Source organism: Mobula hypostoma, chromosome 3, assembly GCF_963921235.1.
Source record: "Mobula hypostoma chromosome 3, sMobHyp1.1, whole genome shotgun sequence".
Classification (NCBI taxonomy): Eukaryota; Metazoa; Chordata; class Chondrichthyes; order Myliobatiformes; family Myliobatidae; genus Mobula; species Mobula hypostoma.
The window spans coordinates 182,201,317-182,224,534 of record NC_086099.1 but is presented as its reverse complement, the minus strand read 5'-3'; the positions used below and the strand labels follow the sequence as shown (position 1 = coordinate 182,224,534).

At 44.1% G+C, this 23,218-nt stretch overlaps 1 protein-coding gene across 2 annotated transcripts in view; it reads right to left on the bottom strand.

Moving 5' to 3' along the window:
- Positions 1-23,218, bottom strand: part of malrd1 (MAM and LDL receptor class A domain containing 1) — a 392,346-nt gene that overhangs the window by 74,442 nt on the left and 294,686 nt on the right. For both annotated transcript variants that reach the window (XM_063044212.1, XM_063044213.1), the window contains 2 exons: positions 6,024-6,152; positions 652-816 (listed from right to left, as the gene is read on the bottom strand). In XM_063044212.1, coding sequence (XP_062900282.1) covers positions 652-816; positions 6,024-6,152 — 294 coding nt within the window. The remainder of the gene's footprint in view (positions 1-651; positions 817-6,023; positions 6,153-23,218) is intronic.

The window sequence follows — 23,218 nt, the reverse complement described above, 5'->3', positions numbered from 1 at the left end:
CATACAGATCCCAATCTCTTAATGTCATGCTTTTAAAGGCCTCTGACTTGGCAAACACTCTTTTCCCTGAAAATAATTAACCAATAATTGTCCAATTAACCACTGCAAGATCCCACCTAATAGCTCCAAAATTTGGTCTACCCCAGTTTATGACCTTAACCTGGGAACTGGTCATATCCTTCTTCAAAGTTATTTTAAAAGCAATAGAATTATGGTCACTGGACTCAGAGTACTTGCTGACAGGCACTTCAGCCACTATGGAACAAACTGGGCTTGTGATGCTCCCAGTACAACGTGTAACTAAAATCCCAATACTTGTTTGCAAATTGGCTGAACATCAGGAACGTGACATGAATTATTTAAAAAATGTTAATCAGTGTACTCATCAGGAGGAAGAGAATCAGAACTGAGCCTGATTAAATAACAATTAGTTTGAATTTACAAATGGTCAATATTAACCAAAAATATCCTGTAATTAGGTTATGCGTTGACAGGATTTACTTCCACCTTAAGTAAAGCATACATTGCAGAAAGTTATACTTGCATTGATGCCATTTATTCCTCAAAAAAATGTGGTGACTGGATGTCAGACATGCTTGAATCTCCCTGAAATGCTCATTGCTCAGTGATCAATAAGAGATAAGTATTTACCTGGTGTGTGATCAGTTGCTGGACTAGTTCCTACAGTGAAATTTTTGTCTCCTATACTCCAATCAAAGTTGTCATCATTGTTCTGCATTAGTCTGCAGTTACTGATCAAACTCCCTTCATTTGGCCCACTGAAGCTGCAGCTTCCTGCAATATTAACATACTGTGCTGAAGGAACAAAAACAAAAACATTTCAATTCATGGTATCATGACAAGAGACAACACTATTTAAACTTTGTTTATGAGAAGACATGTATTGCAATAGCATTCTGCCTACCAGTTTTCTACAAATTTCCTTGGAGTTTCTTCCAGTCATTGACAGAATATTGATACAAAGCCCAGATCCATGCTCAATTGCCATCAAACTGCTATTGAGTTGCATCAGGAGAGTCCTAAGTGAATGCCTGGGAGAATCTTTAGATGACAAATGTTCATCAGTCGTTGTTACCTCCCAAAATGAAGAGCTGATGGGAAACCTCCATTCAATTCTCACCAGACTGCAAGCTGAGTTCTCTTGGCCATGCATTGTTGTGAAAAACGCCATGTAGAAATATATTACAAAATCTGTTCATAACATCAAGCTATTTAATTAGGCGAGAGAATAAGGGACTTGCCCAATGTTTAATTGAACATCTTAACTAGGGAGATGAGGGATGTAAAAGGACATTAGAACTAGCATAAGCAGAAAAAGAAAAGGAATTGAGCATCATTCATATGTTTTTTTAAGAAACTCAGAAGTAATTTCAAGGTCCATGAGTGAAACATTAATTCCGTTTCTCAGTCTGGAGATGTTGATTGACCTCCTGAATATCTCTAGCATTTTCTATTGTTGTTTTAGATTCTTATCACCTTCAGTTTTTTTTTCAATAAACCAGGTTGTTGTGATGTTATGAATATACTATCTTATTCTTCTGAAATTCTGCTATATGATCTTGGAATTTAATTTTATGGGACAGGATTAGTTAAAATGTAATAATAATCAAGGCTGATATTTAAATACAGTACTGAAGGACTACAGTATTGCCAGGAATGTTGGGAGTGCTGCCTTTCAAATAAGTTATATACGTAGTTCAACATGAAGAGGGCCACTTCATGCACATAAATTCAACTGCAACAATGTTGCTTCATTCTCGCATTGGTTGCTGCCTTATTCATCATCAGAAGACTCCAGTCTATAGTTCTCTTCATATGACCTCTGAAGGCCATCCACCACGAGTTCTGGCCATTCCAAATACAGACTGGGAGCTAGACATTACTGTGGATTAAACTGTGTGTGCTTGTTAATGTTATCTGAAAGCAGCCTCTGAAACCAGTCTTTGGTCTCGGGTGGTTACACTTATGCTGAAGGGAGCAGGGATATGTGGAAATACAAATTAGTATTTTGGCAGATGGATAGAAAAAAACGAGTAAGGGACCAGGAATTGTTGACTGGGAGTCTGGAGGGAGTTGTGTGTATGGCGTGCAGAGGATTAAAACCAGTCCCGGAGGAAGGATTGTGGAAGGAACTTTGTTTTTGATGGGAGTCATCGAAAATTGTGAGGAGCTTCCCTGTCAAGCTGAGGAGCTGGGGAAAGGTCCACAGAATGTGAAATGTTTCAGTGGGTGTTAGAGTGAAGGATGTAGCTAAGTAAACCATTTGCATTCAGGCCGCACAATTCAGCATTGTGTGAGAAAACTGCATTGTCCTGGGAATTCTCAACATAGACAGCCCTAGGATAATGAGGTCTAAATTCTCCTGCATTCCTCTTTAAGGAAGGAATTATGTCATCATCTGCATCACCATTGTTGAAAAGACTTGTGTGTTGCAAGGGAGACTGACAAGAAGGTATATCGAGTTGAATTTTTTGAGTGATGCAAAACAACTTAGAGATGGTTCTTAATCATATTTCATATGGAAAAAAAGTTTATTTTTAATTGCATGCTGCTGATAAAAACAGTATTATTGAATTGAATTTTAAACTGAACTTTGATAAATGTGCATAACTTTCAATAAATTTACACAAATTTTCAATTATATTTTAGAATTGCTTCTCATCAAGTTTGTGTGCTGGTGTACCTTTCAGAACCAAAATTCTGCACCTCTATTCTGAGGCTGTGTACTCTGGTCTTAGGCTAGGAAATATCCACTCCACATCCACTCTATCAGGGTCTTTCACCATTCAACAAATTTCAATGAAATCCACCCCCCCCCCCATTCTTCTGAATTCCAGTGAGTACAGGTTGAGAGCTATCAAACGTTTCTCATATGATAAACCTTTTAATCTCGTAACGCCCTTTGTATCCTCTCCAACGTCAGCCATCCATTCTAAGAAAAGGGGCCCAAAACTGCTCACAATGCTCCAAGTGAGATCTCACCAGTGCTTTATAAAGCCACAACATTATATCCTTGCTTTTATACTAAAGTCCTCACAAAACGAATGCTAACATTGCATTTGCTTTCCTCAGTTCTGACTCAACCTGCAAATTAACATTTAAGGAATCCTACATGAGGACATCCAAGTCCTTTTGTACTTCAGATTTCTGAATTTTCTCTCCATTTAGAAAATAGTCCATACTTTTATTTCTTCTACCAAAGTGCATGACCATGAAGTTCCTGACACTGTATTCCACCTCTTTGTCCATATTCTGTCTGAGTCTTCCTGTAGCCTCTCTACTTCCTCAAAACAACCTGCCCCTCCACCTGTTTTCGTATTGTTCACAAACTTGACCTCAATGCCATCAGTTGCATCATCGAAATCATTGATATAAGATGTAAAAAGCAGTCCCAACACAGACACCTGTGCAACACCACTAGTCACCGGCAAACAACCAGAAAAGGCCGCCTTTATTCCCATTCCTTGCCTTCTGCCAATTAGCCAATTCTCTCTCAATGCTAGTATCTTTCCTCTAATACCATGGCCTCGTAACTTGTTAAGCAGCCTGCTTGTGGCACCATGTCAAAGGCCTTCTAAAAATCCCAAGTACACAACATCCACTGATTCTCCTTTATCTATCTTACTTGTTATTTCTTCAAAGAAATCCAACAGATTTGTCAGGCACAGTTTTCACTTATGGAGAACATGCTGACAATGGCCTATTTTATCATGTGCTCCCAAGTACTTCGAAACCATCATCCATAACAATCGAATCCAACATCTTCCCAACTACTGAGATCAGACCAACTGGCCAATAATTTCCTTTTTTCTGCCTCTCTCCCTTCTTGAAGAGTGGGGTGACATTTACTATTTCTAGTCCTCCGGAACCATGCCAGAATCAATTGATTCTTGAAAGATCATTATTAATAGCTCTATAATCTCTTCAGCAACCTCTTTCAGCACACTGGGTATATACCATCTGGTCCAAGTGACTTATCTACCTTCAGACCTTTCAGATTCCCAAGAACCTTCTCTCTAGTAAAAGCAACTTCAATCACTTCTGCCCCCGCTCCCGAAATCCAACATACTGCTAATGGCTTCTATAGTGAAGAGTGAATCCAAATATTTACTTAGTTCATCCACCATTTTGCTGTCCCCCATTACTATCTCTCCAGCATCATTTTCCAGCAGTCTGATATCATTGCTTCTCTTTTACACTTTATATACCTGAAGAAACTTTTGGTATCCTCTTTAATACTATTGGTTAGCTTACCTTCAAATTCCATTAATTCCTTCTTTATGACATTTTTAGTTGCCTTCTGTTGGTTTTTAAAAAGCTTCCCAAGCTTCTAACTTCTACTAATTATTGCTCTATTGTACACGCTCTCTGTAGCATTAATGTTGGCGTTAACTTCTCCTGTCAGTCACAGTTGTGTCATCCTGCCTTTAGAATATATCTACCACTTTGTGATGTAAATACACTGCAATTTCTGAATCTGATGTTAGCTTCTCCTTCTCAAATTGCAGGGTGAATTCTATCATATTATGAACACTGGCCCCTAAGTGTTCCTGTACCTTAAGGTCTCTCATCAATTCCAGTTCATTGCATAACACACAGTCCAGAATAGCTGATCCTCTTGTCAAGCTTCTCTAAAAAGTCATCCCATAGGCATTCTAGAAATTCCCTCTCTTAGGATCCGGCACCAACCGGATTTTCCCAATCTATCTAAATATTGAAATCCCGCATGACTATTGTAACGTTGCCCTTTTGACATGCATCTTCTATCTCCCCTTGTAATTTGTAGACCACATCTTTACAACTTCCATCAGGGACTTTTTACCCTTGCAGTTCTTTAGCTCGACCCACAACGATTCAATACCTTCTGATTCTATGTCACCTCAGTCTAATGGTTTGATTTCATTTTTTACCAACAGAGCCATGTCACCCTCTCTGCCTACCTGCCTGTGCTTTTGATACATTGTCCTATCTATCCTTGGATGTTAAGTGCCCAACTGTAATTTTCTTGCAGCCATGATTCTGTGCTGCTAATAACATCATACATACCAAACTATAACAGTGCTACAAGTCAATCTACCTGATTTATATACTGTGTGCATTCAAATATAAAGCCTTCAGTCCTGTAGTCACCCTTTTCAATTTTGTCTGCCTTTTACTTTGCAGTTCATCCCATTGACTGCAATTTTACCCTATGATCAGCCTCTCCTTGCTAGCAGTCTGTTTATAAGCCAACTACCTCATCCTCAGCCCTGTCTCTCTGGTTCCCATCCCCCTGCCAAATTAGTTTAAACCCTTCTGAAGATCTCCAGCAAACCTACCCACAAGGATATTGGTCCCTCTCGGTTTCAGGTGTAACCCATCCCTTTTGTTCAGTCCATACCTTCCCCAGAAGAGATCCCAATAAAATCTGAACCTCTGCCCCCTGCACCAGTTCCTCAGTCATGCATTCATCTGCCAAATCATCCTATTCTTACCCTCACTGGAATCTGGCACAGGCAGCAATCCCGAGATTACTACCCTGGAGTTACTGTTTTTGAGCACCCTAACATCTCTCTTCAGGACCTCCTCACCCTTCCTACTTATAGCATTGGTGTTAATGTGTACTAAGACTTCTGGCTGTTCATTCTCCTCCTTTAGAATGCCTTGAACCCCATCCGAGATAACCCAGACTCTCCAGGTGTATCTATCGCACCACAGAATCTTGTCTCTGCTTCCCTGACTATGGAATCCCCTACCACCACTGCAGTCCTCATTACCTCTCTTCTCTTCTGTGCCTCAACACTGGTCTCAGTGGCAGAGACCCGGTAACTGTGGCTCCCGACTGGAAGGTCATTCCCCTCAATAGTATCTGAAGTGATATACTTACTGTCAAAGAGAAAGATCATTAAAGACCAAAGGGGAAAAAAAAGTCATTTGTGCCCAGACTGGAAGTTTTCGCTCTTGATCCGGGTTTGTAAATGAATTGGAAATGCAATTAATTGTTTGAATTTAAACCTACTTACAACAGTTAGATTCATCAGATCCATCTTCACAGTCCAATTTGTAATCACAGACCAGGTCAGACTCAATGCATTCGCCATTTTGACAAACGTAATCGGTTATATCTGGGCAAATGCCCAGTAAATCTCTATCTGAAACATAAAATAATTAAGAATAGGGTTCACTAACTTCAAATGCACCTGTAAGTTATTCCTAAATCTTAATTTTCCTCTCTTAAACTGGACGTACATAAATGTTACCCAAAGAAATTGAACTTCCTATGTAGTTAAATAGATGAAGAGAGTTTGAAGAGGGAGCTGTTGGCTGGGGACTGTTCTGAGAATTTCCTGCAGAAATAACAAGGTTCAAGTTTCAAAATTCAACTTTGTTTCCAGAACACAAGTGTAGGGTAGTGTAGGGTAGTACAAGTGTAGAATTAAGTAATTGTTACTCCGAACCCAATGCAGGACCAGGAAACAAAATACGATAAAGAACACAATCATAAAAATTATAATAATAGGTAAACACAAAAGATAGTTTATATACATAGATTGATTATATGTCCATAAAGTGACACAGGGCACAGAGTATTTGTACATAGGAACACTCTGACAGGTGTTACGTACCCCATAACTGGGTTGCCAAACCAGCAGAAATGGATCACTCAGTTGGAGTCTGGAGTACTAGAACTAAGAAAGTTTTATTAAAGAAACAAGCAACACAGTAATCGAAAGGATAATAAATGCAACAGTTCAGCGATGATAAACACACATGTGCACAGAATTAAGATAACAGCATCAATCAAGCTCTATCGTTGTCTAGGGGTAAATGATCAAATTTCAAAGTGACTCAAGGTTCAGTCCAGTTAGTAGTTCAGTGCGCAGTAATCGATGCCATGGCGATGGACAACGTGGGGGAAGAGAGAGATAGAACAGGAACAACTGATCATTCAGAACGGCTTCACTCACAGACCGGCGATATTGCTCACAAGCAACTTTTGGGCGGGTCCTTGGTGATGTCACCTGAGGTCACCGACTGTGACCCCTCCTCCAGATGCGGTCGATCCTCTGCAGTGAACCCGGCACCCAGGCAAGGGCGGACACACACCGGGTTCCCGCTGATCGTACCTTTCCACCCTGGTCGTTGTCTGATACTTCTCACCCACTCGTGAGAGGTGCTCCGCTTCCAGGGTCTCGTTACCTCAGGTGGCGTGTGTCTGTCTTAGCGAACCTGTCCCTTTTTATCTCCCTGCTGGGGTATCGCCTGTCCACCACTTCAAACAGTTCAGGGTTCAAAGGGGGAGCCGCTCCAGACAGCTCTCTCTCTCCCACGTCCCTTCATTACACATCTCCAGACGCTGCTTCATTGTTCCTTATCTCTCCTTCCCCTGAGGGCAGGTGGCAGACCACTTGCTGATGTCACTGATGCTAACCCAGGCCAGCAAACATCTTAATTTTATGTGTATTCTCGTCACACTTCCCCCCTTTAAGGATTTTTACCGGGAGGTAAAAATTACAAACATGAATACATTATTTGATACATACACAAATATACATCTTTATCAGCTATTTGACTAACACAGCGAGTTTGAAGCTGTCCACACCTTGACAGACAGTCATCACATTTTCTGTTCCTTTTACACGTGTTATTAATAATCCCTTAGACCAGGCTCCAACTCAGCAAACTTCATAGTGGCCAAAAACACTGATGAATTGCGACCAATGTAACCTCTCATTTGGTTTTGTCCCGGACCACAACAACAAGGGTCGTCCCATTCCGACTCAATTTTCTCTCGCAAGGGCTTAGTAGGAGGGGGACGGGTATTGACCACAGAGTTATTGCAAAACTTCCTGCAGTACCCCACCATCTCCAAGAGCCTTCTGAGGGCCCTCTTGTCTGTCGGGGTTGGGAGGTCAGCGATAGCCTGCACTGTAGCTTGCATCGCTGCCAGCTGCCCCTGTGTCACCACAATTCCCAGGTAAGTGACCCTCGTGTGGCCGAATTCATTTTTTTCAAGGTTCACTATCAAACTGGCTTCAGACAGCCGTATTAAATTGCCAATACACACCACTGTGTTCATCAGCCCTTTAGTCACTGAATTACTCATTAAATATGGATATTGTTTACTTGGCTGTCCTATTGTAACCACAATCACCCAACGTCCCAGTTCTTTGCATTTCCTCGGGACAATCAAACACATGGGTGCGAGTCGTTTAATTACTCCTTCTAAAGATTCGCTTTGTTCGGGGATTAAGGGAGAGACCTTATCAGTAGACCTGGCCAAAACAATAGCCTTCTCCCATCTGATCGATCCCATACTAATCTTTTCAAAATGTTTTTTCTCTCTTATCAGGGGGCCCCCAGCTTCATTGATTTCCACGTTAACACCGACTAGGTTTGTTAGCATATCAAAAGCCGGTGACCGTCTCAGTTCGCGTCGGTCATGATCAATAACATTTCTCCCCCTGGGCAGCCGGTAAATCTCTTTCATGATTCCACCAACTGTTTCCTCCAGCACCGCAAAATGTCCACCGGGGGGTACCTCGTGGGCCATGTTAAAAACCTCATCCCCATAACTCTTTTGCACCACCCCCCACTCCTCATCTGTGGATACTGTCCTTGATTTCCCTTTCTTCCTTAGCACTTCCTCATCCGCACAATAGCCTACTAGTTCCCTTGTCAAGGCTGTGTCAGAGAGAGCTGTCTCGGCAAAAACCATCAGCCCCTCGTCTCGCTCCTGCGTCTGCACAAATTCTTTCCTGGCTACTGCTACGTCTGTCCCAGCTCCCTCACTACCTCTTATCTCACTACACCCTGTCTCATACAAGGTTGGCAGAAATGTTTCAGCTAAATTCACTATCGCAGCTAAATTCACTACCGCAGCCCCATGATGAACCTGTGAGTCCATGGGCGGGGCCTCCATGCTGGCAGGCTGACCCGTCAATCTCACGACTGGGAACACGATTCCTCCGGCGATGTCATTACCGAGCAAGACTTCCACGTCTTTCATCGGTAATTCGGACCTCACCCCGATCGTGACTAGTCCAGAGACCAGGTTGCTTTGTAAGTGTATCTGGTGCAAAGGGACTGACTCTGTCCCTTCCCCAACACCTTTGACCTCTACCTCTCCAGTCTGGGTCTCTGAGCTAAACTCTAATACACTCTTCAGTATTAGTGACTGACACGCTCCCGTGTCTCTCCAGATCCGCACTGGAACTGGTTTTAACCTCTCCTTCACTGACACCAGTCCGGCCGAGATAAACCTCTCGCGCCCTTCCTGGACTTTTTCAGACCTGTCCTTCCCTAGCGGTTCGCTTAACAGCTCGATACAGCCATTCAAAATTTCCGCTTTTCCTTTCCCCGTCTCCTTCCTTGGGGCAAAGCACCTGGACGCAAAGTGTCCGACTTTCCCACAATTATAACAGACGACCCCAGGAGACTTTCTACCAGACTGCTCCCGGTCTACCTTATCCTTTTCACTAGTCCCCGGCTTACTTTCTGACTTTTCCGGCGGACTCTCCCCGCCGTCCTGACTACCCTTCTGGTAGCCTTTACTCGGGGCAAACTTCATTTTATGCGTCAACGCATACTCATCCGCTAACTTAGCAGTTGCGGCTAACGTGGCTGCCTCTTTCTCATCGAGGTAGGGTCTCATACCCTCAGGGACACAACCTTTAAACTGCTCAATCAGAATCAGTTGTAGCAGTCTGTCATAATCCCCCTCTACCCCCTTCGAGGCGCACCAACGCTCACAATATGTCTGCATCTCACGGGCAAACTCCAAATACGTGCGGTCCCACTGCTTCCTCGCATTCCGGAACCTCTGCCGGTATGCCTCCGGGACCAACTCATAAATCCTGAGGATGGCCTCTTTCACCACCTCATACCTCTGGGCATCTTCCGCGGACAAAGCTGAGTAAGCTTCTTGGGCCTTCCCTTTCAGTACACTCTGAAGTAAAACAACCCACTTATCCCTCAGCCAGTCCTGATTTATAGCCACTTTTTCGAAGTGGAGGAAGTACCGATCCACGTCAGTATCGTCAAATGGGGGAACCAGCCTAACCTCCTGGGTCGCCCGGAACCCTCCACCTTGGTTCGGCACGAGCCCCTGCTCGGCCCTTATCTTTAACTTCTCCAGCTCAAATTCCCTTTCCCTCTGTTTCCCTCTCTCTTCTCGCTCCCATTCCCTCTCTTTCTCTTCTCTTTCCAACTGTCTTTCTCTCTCTTCGTGTTCTAACTGCCGTACCCGGAACTCGTGCTCGAGTCTCAGTTTTTCAAGCTGTACCTGTACCGCGTCTCCAGCAGGTTTTTCAATAGACACCACCCCCAGCTCACCTTGGGGAAACACACCTTTAGATACATAGTGCTCTACAATAGCTCTGTGTATCTCCTCTCTCCTCATTGTCGACTTCACCTTAGCAAGATTCAACCGTTTGGCCACAGCTATCAATTCCGATTTCCTGGCATCCTCTAATGCCTCCAAGGTCGGCGCCTTTTTAAATTCCTCAGCCTCCATTTCTGCTGTTTGTCTTTTCTTTCTTTCGGGAATTTTAATCCAATGAATTTACTCCGTCCCAAATTTAGCGTTCAAAATCGCGGACGAGAACCCCACTTATGTTACGTACCCCGTAACTGGGTTGCCAAACCAGCAGAAATGGATCACTCAGTTGGAGTCTGGAGTACTAGAACTAAGAAAGTTTTATTAAAGAAACAAGCAACACAGTAATCGAAAGGATAATAAATGCAACAGTTCAGCGATGATAAACACACATGTGCACAGAATTAAGATAACAGCATCAATCAAGCTCTATCGTTGTCTAGGGGTAAATGATCAAATTTCAAAGTGACTCAAGGTTCAGTCCAGTTAGTAGTTCAGTTCGCAGTAATCGTTGCCATGGCGATGGGCAACGTGGGGGAAGAGAGAGATAGAACAGGAACAACTGATCATTCAGAACGGCTTCACTCACAGACCGGTGAGATGGCTCACAAGCAACTTTTGGGCGGGTCCTTGGTGATGTCACCTGAGGTCACCGACTGTGACCCCTCATCCAGATGCAGTCGATCCTCTGCAGTGAACCCGGCACCCAAGCGAGGGTGGACACACACCGGGTTCCCACTGATTGTACCTTTCCACCCTGTGCGTTTAAGGTCCGGTACTTCCCACCGACTCGTGAGAGGCGCACCGCTTCCAGGGTCTCGTTACCTCGGGTGGCGTGTGTGTCTGCCTTAGCGAACCTGTCCCTTTTTATCCCCCTGCTGGGGTATCGCCTGTCCATCACTTCAAACAGTTCAGGGTTCAAAGGGGGAGCCGCTCCAGCAGCTCTCTCTCTCCCACGTCCCTTCATTACACATCTCCAGACGCTGCTTCATTGTTCCTTATCTCTCCTTCCCCTGAGGGCAGGTGGCAGACCACTTGCTGATGTCACTGATGCTAACCCAGGCCAGCAAACATCTTAATTTTATGTGTATTCTCGTCACACAGGAAATGATAAAGTAGTGGTGCTGGGGTGGCTTGGTGGGTAGAGGTGTTGATCAGCCTTACTGCTCAGGGAAAATAACCGCTTTTGGCTCAGCTGGTTTTGGCATAGATGCTCTGTTACCTCCACTCTGATGGGAGTGGGACAAACACTCCATGAGCAGGGTGGGTGGAATCCTTCATGATGTTGCTAGCCTTTCTTCAGCACCTTTCTTTATATATGCCAATGATGGTGGGTAGGCTGGTGCCAGTAATGCGTAGGGCAGTTTTAACTCCTCGTTGTAGAGCCTCCCTGTCCACTGCGGTGCAGTTTCCGCACCATGCAGTGATGCAGCATGTTAGGATACTCTCTACTGCGCATCTGTAGAGGGACAGGATGATAGATGTGCATAGACCAGCTCTCTTCAGTCTCTTCAGGAAGTAGAGGCACTGGGGAGCTTTCTTGATTGTGCAGGATGTGTTCTGGGACCATGAGAGGTTGTATGAGATGTGCACTCACAGGAGTTTGAAACTCCTCACTGATCTGTAGCAGCTTCCTATATGTGCCTGGACAAAATGTGCGATACAGTGACCATGTGTAAATGTCTGGAATATTGTGTAGGATACATGTCTGTGAATTGATGTTCAAAGGTCATATTAGTTCATATAGCATTACAATGGTATGGGGAAGGTATTTCAATTCTGGGACTCTCAAAGACTGAAGTCAACTGTAGACCTTTCAATTGTCTCCTTCTGTACTGAGTTAAACACCACAACAATCTCCCGAGGTCTGCAGAAAATCAAAAAATTCTCCCTTCCTCCTTGAGTTTTGAAGCCATAAATAATTCCATTGGAAATATGTTAATAAGCATGAGCCCTAGGCTGACTGGTATTCCGGCTCTATCAAAATTACAGGGCTCAAGTGGCAAGGAAAATTGCACCTTATATCTTGTATATTTACAGACGAATGGACCAGGAAATAGTTCCCTGTGCAATAACTTCATTGCTTTTTGGCTCATGCCTGCGATACAAATTAAATTTTGATTTTTACTATTGATAACAGCTAAGCAAAGCAGTTATTAATATTTGTTTTTGCTGATGTAGCCATAAAGTATGAACAATCTTTGTTCAGAGTAGGGAATTGGGGCTACATATTAGGATCCTGTCTTATTTTTAGCTTCTTGCTTATATTTGAAGCAATATGTCCTGTGGAGCACAATCCTGCCATTACTTTTCAACAAAGAGAATATTGTGAAAAGGTTCTTACTCTGCATCACAAATCAATCATTCAAACTCTTATCAAGAGATAAAATTAAACAATCTAGGGGTGCAACTATGCACATAAACCAAAGTCAACATTATGAATTCCAGTGTATAATTTATAGAAAGGCAGAGGAGTTGTTTCAAATGATTATTCTCCACTTAACAATCCCAATGTAAATTTTCTGATCATTAAACTTGTTTTGCTCCCCTGTACGATAATCAGGTTTAAATTTTTGAAGGATGTTGTGCACATTCTGGAGGTACTGAACACATGGAAATTATGAAATAAGTGCATTTTTTTCTTCAATCATGCTTGGTAATTAGTTTATTGTTGTCACATGTACCAAGATAATGTGAAAATCATTTGCATGCCATCTAGACAAATTATTCCATGCTTGAGTATATCGAGGTAGTATCAAAGAAAAAATAGAAAATGAAAAATATAGTGCTGAAGTTAGAGAGAAAGTAAGTGCAGTACAGTTAGAGAAATGACATCAATAGTCATGACAAGGTAGAATGAGAGATCAAAAGTCATTTTTTATCATGTGAGATGTCTGTTCAAGAGTCTTATGAAATCTGTTGCAGATGCTGAGATCACTGAAAAATCCAAGGAGCTGATGAATTGGTATTCAATAGAAATGAAACTAGAAGCCCAATTTTAACATTAATGTAGAGTTCTCATGAAGAGTCTCTCCCCAAAATTTTAACTTCTCATTCCATTCCATAGATACCGCCCAACCTGCTAAATTCCTCCAGCATTTTGTGTCTGTTGCTCAAAATTTCCAGCAACTACAGAATCTGTTGTGTTTATGTAATGCTAATAAATCTGGTTTGTAACCTTATGCATACTTTTGCTTAGTAGAAGTTTTGGCACCACTGATGCTAAGAAGATCAGTCTAACATTAACTCTTTATTACGTTGAAATTATCCAAATCTTTGGGATAACTCTTATTCCTAAAAACTGATTTGCCAGAATCTGTAAAACTTCTTCATAAAATTAACTCAATAGTTTAGGTTGTTTAGGCAAGTAAGAGTAGAAATTAGGAGGTGCTGTCCACAGTAATCCAGGACAATGCAAGCTAATTTCAAGCAAAGAGGAGTAGAAAAAAAACTTGGCAATTACCATCAAATCAATTTAATGTCAGTGGTGGGAAAGACTGATGAAACAAAATAATTGAGAAATTTAATAGCTCATTAGAAAAGCATGGGTCAATGAAGTACAAGTTTGTTGGCCAATGATGTTTGACTAACTTGAGTGAGGTTCTTTTGATGAGGTAACGCCAAGGAAAAGAGTAGGGTAATTGAAGTTTGGTAAGGAACTTAAAAAAATAATTGATTAAATCTTGCACAATAGCCTCATTTTGTGAAACTTAAGACCATAGTGGGTAACTGATTGAAGGATAGAAACCAGAGAGGTGTAGAGAATACTGTTTTTTTCAAATGGGAGAGAGATACACAGTGCTGCTTTCTGTATCACCTACCCCATCTGAATGTGACTGAGTGGACCGCCTGTCTGATATTGTGCTTGCTGCAATAAAAAAAGCAGCTGAGATAAATGCGCTCTTCTCATCTGTCATCATGGACTGAATGCTCGTCCCATCGGTGTCAGGAATGGGATTAGAAATTGATGATGAAATTGAGGAGTTACAGAGTCGGATGGAGCACCTTATGACAAAGGGAATAAGTTGAGGGACTGAGTGGTATGTCTCACTGCACCCCCTGGACCGAGCTCCCGAAGACAGGACCCGGAGGAAGGACCGGGCCTGGAAACCTAGTATTGTGCCTTCCCAGGGAATCCTGATGGGCTGTGCATACCCAGGATGCACAACCCAGGGTACACAGCAGAGTGCAGCCATAGGAGGAAGTGCAGAGTGTCAGGCACCACCAACCCTGACGGACAAAGAGGAGGAACAACAGGTCCCAGTAGTTAACTCCACGAGTTCCACCCTGAAGCTTCCCAGAGCCAATGGAGCCAACCGCTTGGAGCCTTACCTAGCACAAGTCAAACTTGCTGCATTACAGAATGGGTGGAGCCCCTCTGAGACGGTGGTGAAATTTGTTCTGGCGCTGGAGGGGGGATGCCAATGTGAACCTTCCTTGACCTAACACCAGCTGAGCAGCTTGTCTCCAGGACCCTCATAGCAGTGCTGGAGCGGCATTTCAGGCAGAGGCCATTGGAGGAAGCAAGGAGGGTAGAACAGGGCAGCAGGCAGCGTCGTGTGGGAGAAAGCCTGAAGGCATTTGCAGCAGATCTCTGCCACACACTTGTCATCACCATGCCAGTTCCCTCCCATGACCCAAGAAGAGCTTTCCCTCCACGTCTTTGTAAAGGCATTGACTCTGGAGCACCTCCAGCAACACATTTGCCTGGTATCACCATCGTCACTGGCCGAGGCGCTGGCAGACGCAGAAAGGGCAGAAGCAATTTATCCCCGCAGGGCGCTCCAGCATCGTTCTGCTGCCCTGCAATGCAGCAAACCTGGGTAATGTCACTGAGGCAGAGGAGGAGCATGCGAGACAGGTCCGACCAGCACCACGCTGGTCCTGTTGCATAGCAACCATCACCATCATCCCCAACACGGACCAGCCACCCCCACCTGGGTAGACAACGACAGCAGTCCAGCAGGCTACGATCACCGGCAACTGTGCGGTGACGAGGTGGCTGCACATCAGAGTGGGGGAAAAGACAGTGGAGAACGAGGTGTGGCTTGCCGACATCTGGGACTCCTGCATTGTTGGCCTGGACCTGCTGCCCCGCTGGGGAGCCCGTGTGAATGTACCGGGGACATCACTCTTCCTCAGCGCAGGAAGTGGAGCAGGCGGGGTCAGCAATGACCACCACTGGTCTCGCAGAGGCCTGCCACGGTGCAGCACAGCCTGCAGTGGCCTCACGCAACACAGTGGAGCCAGGGGCAAGCGGTGGTGGTGGCCAGCAGTGCAGCAGACAGGAGAGTGATCCCATGCTGGCCCGAGTGAGGGGATGGCTGAGCATGGGATGACGGCCTGAGTGGGCAGAGGTCTCCTCCCTGGATCCAGAGACCAGACCCCTATTCTCTTAGTGGGTCACGCTGCAGGTGCGTCAGGGTTACTGTTCTGGCAGTGGCAGTTTTCAGACATCGACAGACTCCTCCTGCAGCTGATGCTGTGCGCCACGGTGCTGTGGATGAAATGCGGGCTGGGGGAGCGGGAGTCACAAAGAAGTAGAAGTGTGAACACTTCTACTGGCCTGGGTACAGGCAGGAAATTGAGATATCTGTGCTCTGCTGCAATGCTTGCACATCCCAGGAAGGGGCAGGCCACCTGTCTAGGGCACCAATGCAGCAGTACTTGGAGGGAGCCCCACCCAGAAGAAGGACTATCCCCCGAGCTTGAGAGTCACTGGAAGGGATTGAAAGAGGTGCTCGACCGCACCTCTGATGTGGTACACTGGGTGCAGTTGCCTGAGCGTTGGAAGGCAGTCGTCCTGCTCCGGGACTCGTTACCACCATATATATCCTTGGCTACCACCCATCCAGCAAGTTTGAAGGAAGAAAGTGACATTCTGGGTGCCTTGCCTCTTGCCTCACCAAACAAAGCTCCTACTGGTGGGAGGCTGCTACAGACACCTCCCAGCACCCCAGGGTGGCAGTGTCAACCACCACCGGGTCTTTTGGATTTTGTTGTGGACTCGGGTCGCTGGGAATGGCTGACTTCTCAGGTAGGGGCAGTGTGGTGTTCCAGGGTTGTGGTCAATATCTCACCTCAGCATCCATAGCAGGCAGTGTTATTTATTTTCTTTGTTTTAAAATGCATTTGTGGAATTATGGTGAGATGTTTAGGTTCAATTTCATTTCAACTTAGAACCAGTGGATGTGGTATATTTGGATTTTCAAAAGGCTTTTGACAAGATCCCACACAGGAGATTAGTGTGCAAACTTAAAGCACACGGTATTGGGGGTAAGGTATTGGTGTGGGTGGAGAATTGGTTAGCAGACAGGAAGCAAAGAGTGGGAATAAACGGGACCTTTTCAGAATGGCAGGCAGTGACTAGTGGGGTACCGCAAGGCTCAGTGCTGGGACCCCAGTTGTTTACAATATATATTAATGAATTGGATGAGGGAATTAAATGCAGTATCTCCAAGTTTGCGGATGACACGAAGCTGGGCGGCAGTGTTAGCTGTGAGAAGGATGCTAAGAGGATGCAGGGTGACTTGGATAGGTTAGGTGAGTGGGCAAATTCATGGCAGATGAAATTTAATATGGATAAATGTGAAGTTATCCACTTTGGTGGCAAAAATAGGAGAACAGATTATTATCTGAATGGTGGCCAATTAGGAAAAGGGGAGGTGCAACGAGACCTGGGTGTCATTATACACCAGTCATTGAAAGAGGGCATGCAGGTACAGCAGGCAGTGAAAAAGGCGAATGGTATGCTGGCATTTATAGCTAGAGGATTCGAGTACAGGAGCAGGGAGGTACTACCGCAGTTGTACAAGGCCTTGGTGAGACCACACCTGGAGTATTGTGTGCAGTTTTGGTCCCCTAATCTGAGGAAAGACATCCTTGCCATAGAGGGAGTACAAAGAAGGTTCACCAGATTGATTCCTGGGATGGCAGGACTTTCATATGAAGAAAGACTGGATGAACTAGGCTTGTACTCATTGGAATTTAGAAGATTGAGGGGGGATCTGATTGAAACGTATAAAATCCTAAAGGGATTGGACAGGCTAGATGCAGGAAGATTGTTCCCGATGTTGGGGAAGTCCAGAACGAGGGGTCACTGTTTGAGGATAAAGGGGAAGCCTTTTAGGACTGAGATTAGGAAAAACTTCTTCACACAGAGAGTGGTGAATCTGTGGAATTCTCTGCCACAGGAAACAGTTGAGGCCAGTTTATTGGCTATATTTAAGAGGGAGTTAGATATGGCCCTTGTGGCTACGGGGATCAGGGGTATGGAGGGAAGGCTGGTGCAGGGTTCTGAGTTGGATGATCAGCCATGATCTTAATAAATGGCAGTGCAGGCTCGAAGGGCCGAATGGCCTACTCCTGCACCTATTTTCTATGTTTCTATGTTTCAAGCAGTTGTTTGCCTGTTTGCTTGTAGGTCACTCCGATTACCACTGTGTTGTGTAATAGTCACCATTCCTGTCTGTAGGTCACCCCGATTACCACCGTGGTGTGTAATAATCACTATTCCTGTCTGTGGGTCACCCCGATTACCACTGTGGTGTGTAATAATCACTATTCCTGTCTGTAGGTCACCCCGATTACCATCCTGGTGTGTAATAATCACCATTCCTGTCTGTGGGTCACCCCGATTACCATCCTGGTGTGTAATAATCACCATTCCTGTTTGTGGGTCACCCCGATTACCATCCTGGTGTGTAATAATCACCATTCCTGTCTGTGGGTCACCCCGATTACCATCCTGGTGTGTAATAATTGCCATTCCTGTCTGTAGGTGACTGGGTTGGTTCCCACTAACGGTTGGCGCTCTGTCTGTTATTGTTCTTGTTACAATGAAAGCGGCTGTTGAGATCAATAAGCTCTCCTCATCCAATTTTACTCACTCTCCATCGTGTTCTCTCCCCTCTCCAGTGTGCTGGAGCCTTCCACTGTTCGATTGTTTGGTCAATTTAAATGCCGGCCCAGATAGACTGAAAAGACTGGGTGTTGGGATCCAGGGCGAGAACCGATTTTGCTTGTTCTTTGCAATAGACATTCCTCTATCTCTATGGCGCTGAGGCTATGAAGACTGCCCCGGCTGTTACGTTTTGTGCCTGCTAATATGATGAACTCGTAAGTGAAACTTTGGGCCTACTCTGGGTCCTCCAAAGTTAGGATCTGCAGACTCAATTTTTGGATCGGAATGCTGTTGTTTACTTCAATTGTTTGGATGATTATTTTTCTTTCTTGCATATCAGCTGTTGGTCTTTTATTTTTATTTTTACTGTTTAATTGGGTTCTTTTGGGTTTCTTGCTTTGTGGCTACCTGTGAGCACGCAAATCTCAAGTTTGTATAATTTACAGTATACATTCTTTGATAATAAATGTACTTTGTAGTTTGAACTTTGGACATTCCTTCTTCCCTGGGTAGAGGAACTCATAGACAGGCTCGCCTTTCTCACTACTGTAAATGGGCATTACCACTTAGCAAATTACTTACTAGGGGATGATTGTAGGAGTAGCAGCACCTTCTGTCCCAGTTCAAATCCTCACTGGCAGGCCTACTGGTCATACCATGTCTTCTGGGCTTTCTCAGTGTCCTGGAGGTCAAGGCCAGCCTCCTCTCAGCACTGCTGCAGATAGTCCTTCATTTGCAGGATGTAGAAGCACCATTTGGCCCCTCCCAGTACAGGTGTCCCTGTGCTGGTCAGCCAAACAAAAGTTCAAGTGTGAAATGGTAACCGCCTGCCCCAATCTTTCCCTGTGTCTGATACAAATTTCCTTAACATGCGTTCCAATGTTTGGTTGAACCCCTCAACCAGATCACCTGTATCTGGGTAGTATGGAGCGGTTTTCAAGGCCGCGATTCCCAGCTCCTTATGCAGGTGAGCCATCAGTCATAAGGTGAAATTTGTTCCTTGATTAGTAAGGATCTCCTCAGGAATACCCACATGAGAAAAGTGCTGGACAAGGGCCCTGATTAGCTTTGGTGTGGTAACTGAGCAAAGACAGAATGCCTCAGGGTAGCATAGTTGCACCCCACTAGTACGCATTGATACCCCGGAACTTCTCCAATGGGCCAACAATGTCTTTGGCAATGCGCCTGAATGGTGCGGTACTTATTGGCATAGAGGGCAGGAGAGCTCTGTCAAGTTTAGAGAGAGCACTGGTTTCTTTGGCACTCTGTATGTGTTGCAATATGTTGCACATCGGTGTACATCGAAGGTCAGAACAACCAACTACCTAATGTTAAATTAGTTTTGTATCGCTCAAGGTGCCCTGCCCATGTCATTGTGTGAGCCAGATGGAACAGCAATGGCCTGCAACTACTTGGCATTACCAAACTTTTTGATAAGAAGGCATCTTGGGACCCTTCTGTAGACTGGAATTCCTTCCTAAAACCATCTTCTCTCCTCTGCTGGGCAAAAAAAGAAGACTCTGAACAGATTTTGCAGAGAGGTTTTGGAGGTTGTGCCACTTGAAGGCCCTTTTGTTTCTGGCCTGGGTTTGGCTCTGAGCTGAAATTCTTCCTACTTTGAGGTCTCCGCTGTTTCCCAGGCATCTGCTTCATCTTTAACCTCCAGGGGTTTCCTGACTTGGGACTGCAATCCCACTCTTCCCTGAGTTGAACTCACCACAATGCAACTGGTCATCCCACCACTGCCACCAGATGTTAGATACATTGGTTATGACCAACGGAATATTTGGAAGGAAGTCACGTTATTGCAAGGGTGTTTATTAGGTGCACCAAAAATTAAACTTACAAAAGTTAGCAAAAATAGTGAAAAGAGAATTCCAATACCTACAAAATGATATCTATCAGAAAACACAAGAATAGCTCCATACTTATCCAGTGTGAACTCCTGGCAGCCCCTATCTCTCCCTCACTGAGGGTGATGAGCTCCTTTTTATTCGGCACTGGGACATATTATCTTTAATTACCAACAAAGTTAACTTGAAACTACACATGAATTAGAATCTGAAGAATACCGCAATGTAGTTCCAATCATATTACAATATAAACAAAAGTATCTACCTTAAGACCACAAGTCCAAAAGACACAGCAGCACAATTAGGCCATTTAGCCCATTGAGTATACTCTGCCATTCAATCATGGCTGGTCCCTTTTTCCTCTCCTCAGCCCCACTCCCCAGCCTTCTCCCCATAACATTGAGGCCATGTCCAATCAAGAACCGATCAATCTCTGTCTTAAATACAGCCAAGGACCTGGCCTCCACAGCTGCCTGTGGTAACAAGTTCCACAAATTCACCACCCTCTGACATTTCTCTGCATCTCTGTTTTAGGTGGATGCTCCTCTATCATGAGGCTCTGCCCTCCTGTTCTAGTCTCCCCAACCATGGGAAACATCCTTTCCACAACTAATCTGTCCAAGCCTTTCAACATTCAAAAAGTTTCAATGAGATCTCCCCTCATCCTTCCAAAATCCAGCAAGTACAGACCCAGAGCCATCAAACGTTGCTCATATGATAACCCTTTCATTCCCAAAATCACCCCTGTGAACCTCCAATGAACCCGCTCTAATGCCAGCACAACTTTTCTGAGATGAGGAGCCCAAAACTGTAGACAATAGTCAAGATGAGGCCTCACCAGTGCCTTAAAAAGCCTCAGCAGTGCCTTAGAAAGCCTCAGTATCACATCTCTACTCTTGTATTCAAGTCCTCTTGAAATGAATGCTAACATGGCATTTGCCTTTCTCACTACTGACTCAACCTGCAGTTAACCTTTAGGGTGTTCTGCACAAGGACTCCTAAGTCATGTTGCATCTCATTTTTTTGGATTTTCTCCCCATCTAGAAAATAGTCTGCAAATTGTATTTCATTTGTCAATTTCTTGACCATTTTCCTAATCTGTCTAAGTCCTACAGCCTACCTGTTTCCTCAACCCTCTCTACCCCTCCACAAATCGTTGTATCATCTGCAAACTTGACCACAAAGCCCTCTATTCCATCACCTAAATCATTGATATACAGCATAAAAGGAAGCAGTCCCAACCCCGACCCCTGCAGAACACTACTAATCACTGGCAGCCAACCCGAAGAGGATCCTCTTATTCCCACCTGCTGCCTCTTACCAATCAGCCATTGCTCTAACCATGCCAGTAAATTTCCTGTAATACCGGGGGCTCTTAACTTGGTCAATGGCCTTCTGACAGTCGAAATATACAACATCTACTGAATCCCCTTTATCTATCCTACTTGTAATCTCCTCAAAGTATTCCAACAGATTCATCAGGCAAGATTTTCCCTTAAGGAAACCATACTTACTTTCTCTTATCTTGTCCTGTGTCACCAAATACTCCATAACCAAATCCTTAACAATTGACTCCAACATCTTCCCAGCCAGTGAGGTCAGGCTAACTGGTCTATAATTTTCTTTCTGCTGCCTTCCTCCTTTCTTAATACATGGAGTGACATTTACAATTTTCTAGTGTTCTGGCAGTTTGCCTGAGTCCAATTATTTTTGAAAGATCATTACTAATGCCTCCACAATCTCTTCTACTACCTCTTTCATAACCCTATGATACAGTTTATCAGGTCCGGTTGATGTATGTACCTTTAGGTCTTTCAGCTTTCTGAGTACCTTCTTCCTTGTAATAGTAACTGCTCTCATTTCTCTTCCCTCACACCCTTCAACATTTGGCATACTGCTAGTGTCTTCCACTGTGAAGACTGATGCAAAATAGTCATTTAGTTCATCTGCCATCTCCTTGTCCATTGTTATTATTTCTCCAGTCTCATTTTCTAGTGGTCCTATATCAACTCTCATCTCTCTATCATTTTTTCACATAGTTGAAAAAGCTTTTACTATCTACTTTGATATTGTTTGATAGCTTGCTTTCATATTTCACCTTTTCTCTTCTAACGATTCTTTCAGTTGCTCTCTGTAGGTTTTTAAAAGCTTCCCAATCATCTATCTTCCTGCTAAGTTTTGCTCTGTTGTATGCCCTCTCTTTTGCTTTTACATTAGCTTTGACTTCCTTGACTTCCTTCCAATAATGGGACAACCAGAATTGTATGTAATACTCCAGATGTGATCTGACTGGAGTTTTATAAATCTGCAATGTAACTTCCTAACTTATGAACTCAATGCCTCGACCAATAATGAAAAGCATGTCACGTGCCTTCTTAACCATCCTATCAACTTGTGTAGTCACTTTCAGGGAGCTATGAACTTGGACCCTAAGATCTCACTGCTCATCAACACTGTTAAAGGTCTTGCCCTTAACAATATGCTGTCACTTAGCATTTGACCTACCAATGAACAAGACTTCACATTTGACCAGTTAAACTCCATTTGCTGTTTCTCTGACCATATCAGCACCTGATCGACATTCCACTGTATTGTTTGCCTGTCATCTATACCATCCACAACACCACCAATCTTTGTATCATTCACAAACTTACTAACCCACACATCTACACTTTCATCCAGGTCATTTATGTACATCACAAACAGCAGGCGTCCCTGTACAGATCCCTGTGAAACACCACTAATCATAGACCTGCAGATAGAATAAATCCCTTTGACCTCCAATCTCTGCCTTCAATGGGCAAGCCAGCACTGAATCCAAACGGCCAATATATCATTTATCCCATGCATCTTAATCTTCTGGATGAGCTGCACATAAGGGACCTTGTCAAATGCCTTACTAAATAAAAGCCACATAGAGAACATCCACATCTCTACCTTCACCATTCACCCTCCTCACTTAGACAAGAAACTTAATTAAGTTTGTAAGACATGACCTGCCCTGTACGAAGCCATGCTGGCTCTCCCTAACTAGGCCATGGTTTGACAAATGCTATTAAATTCTACCTGTAATAATGTTCTCCA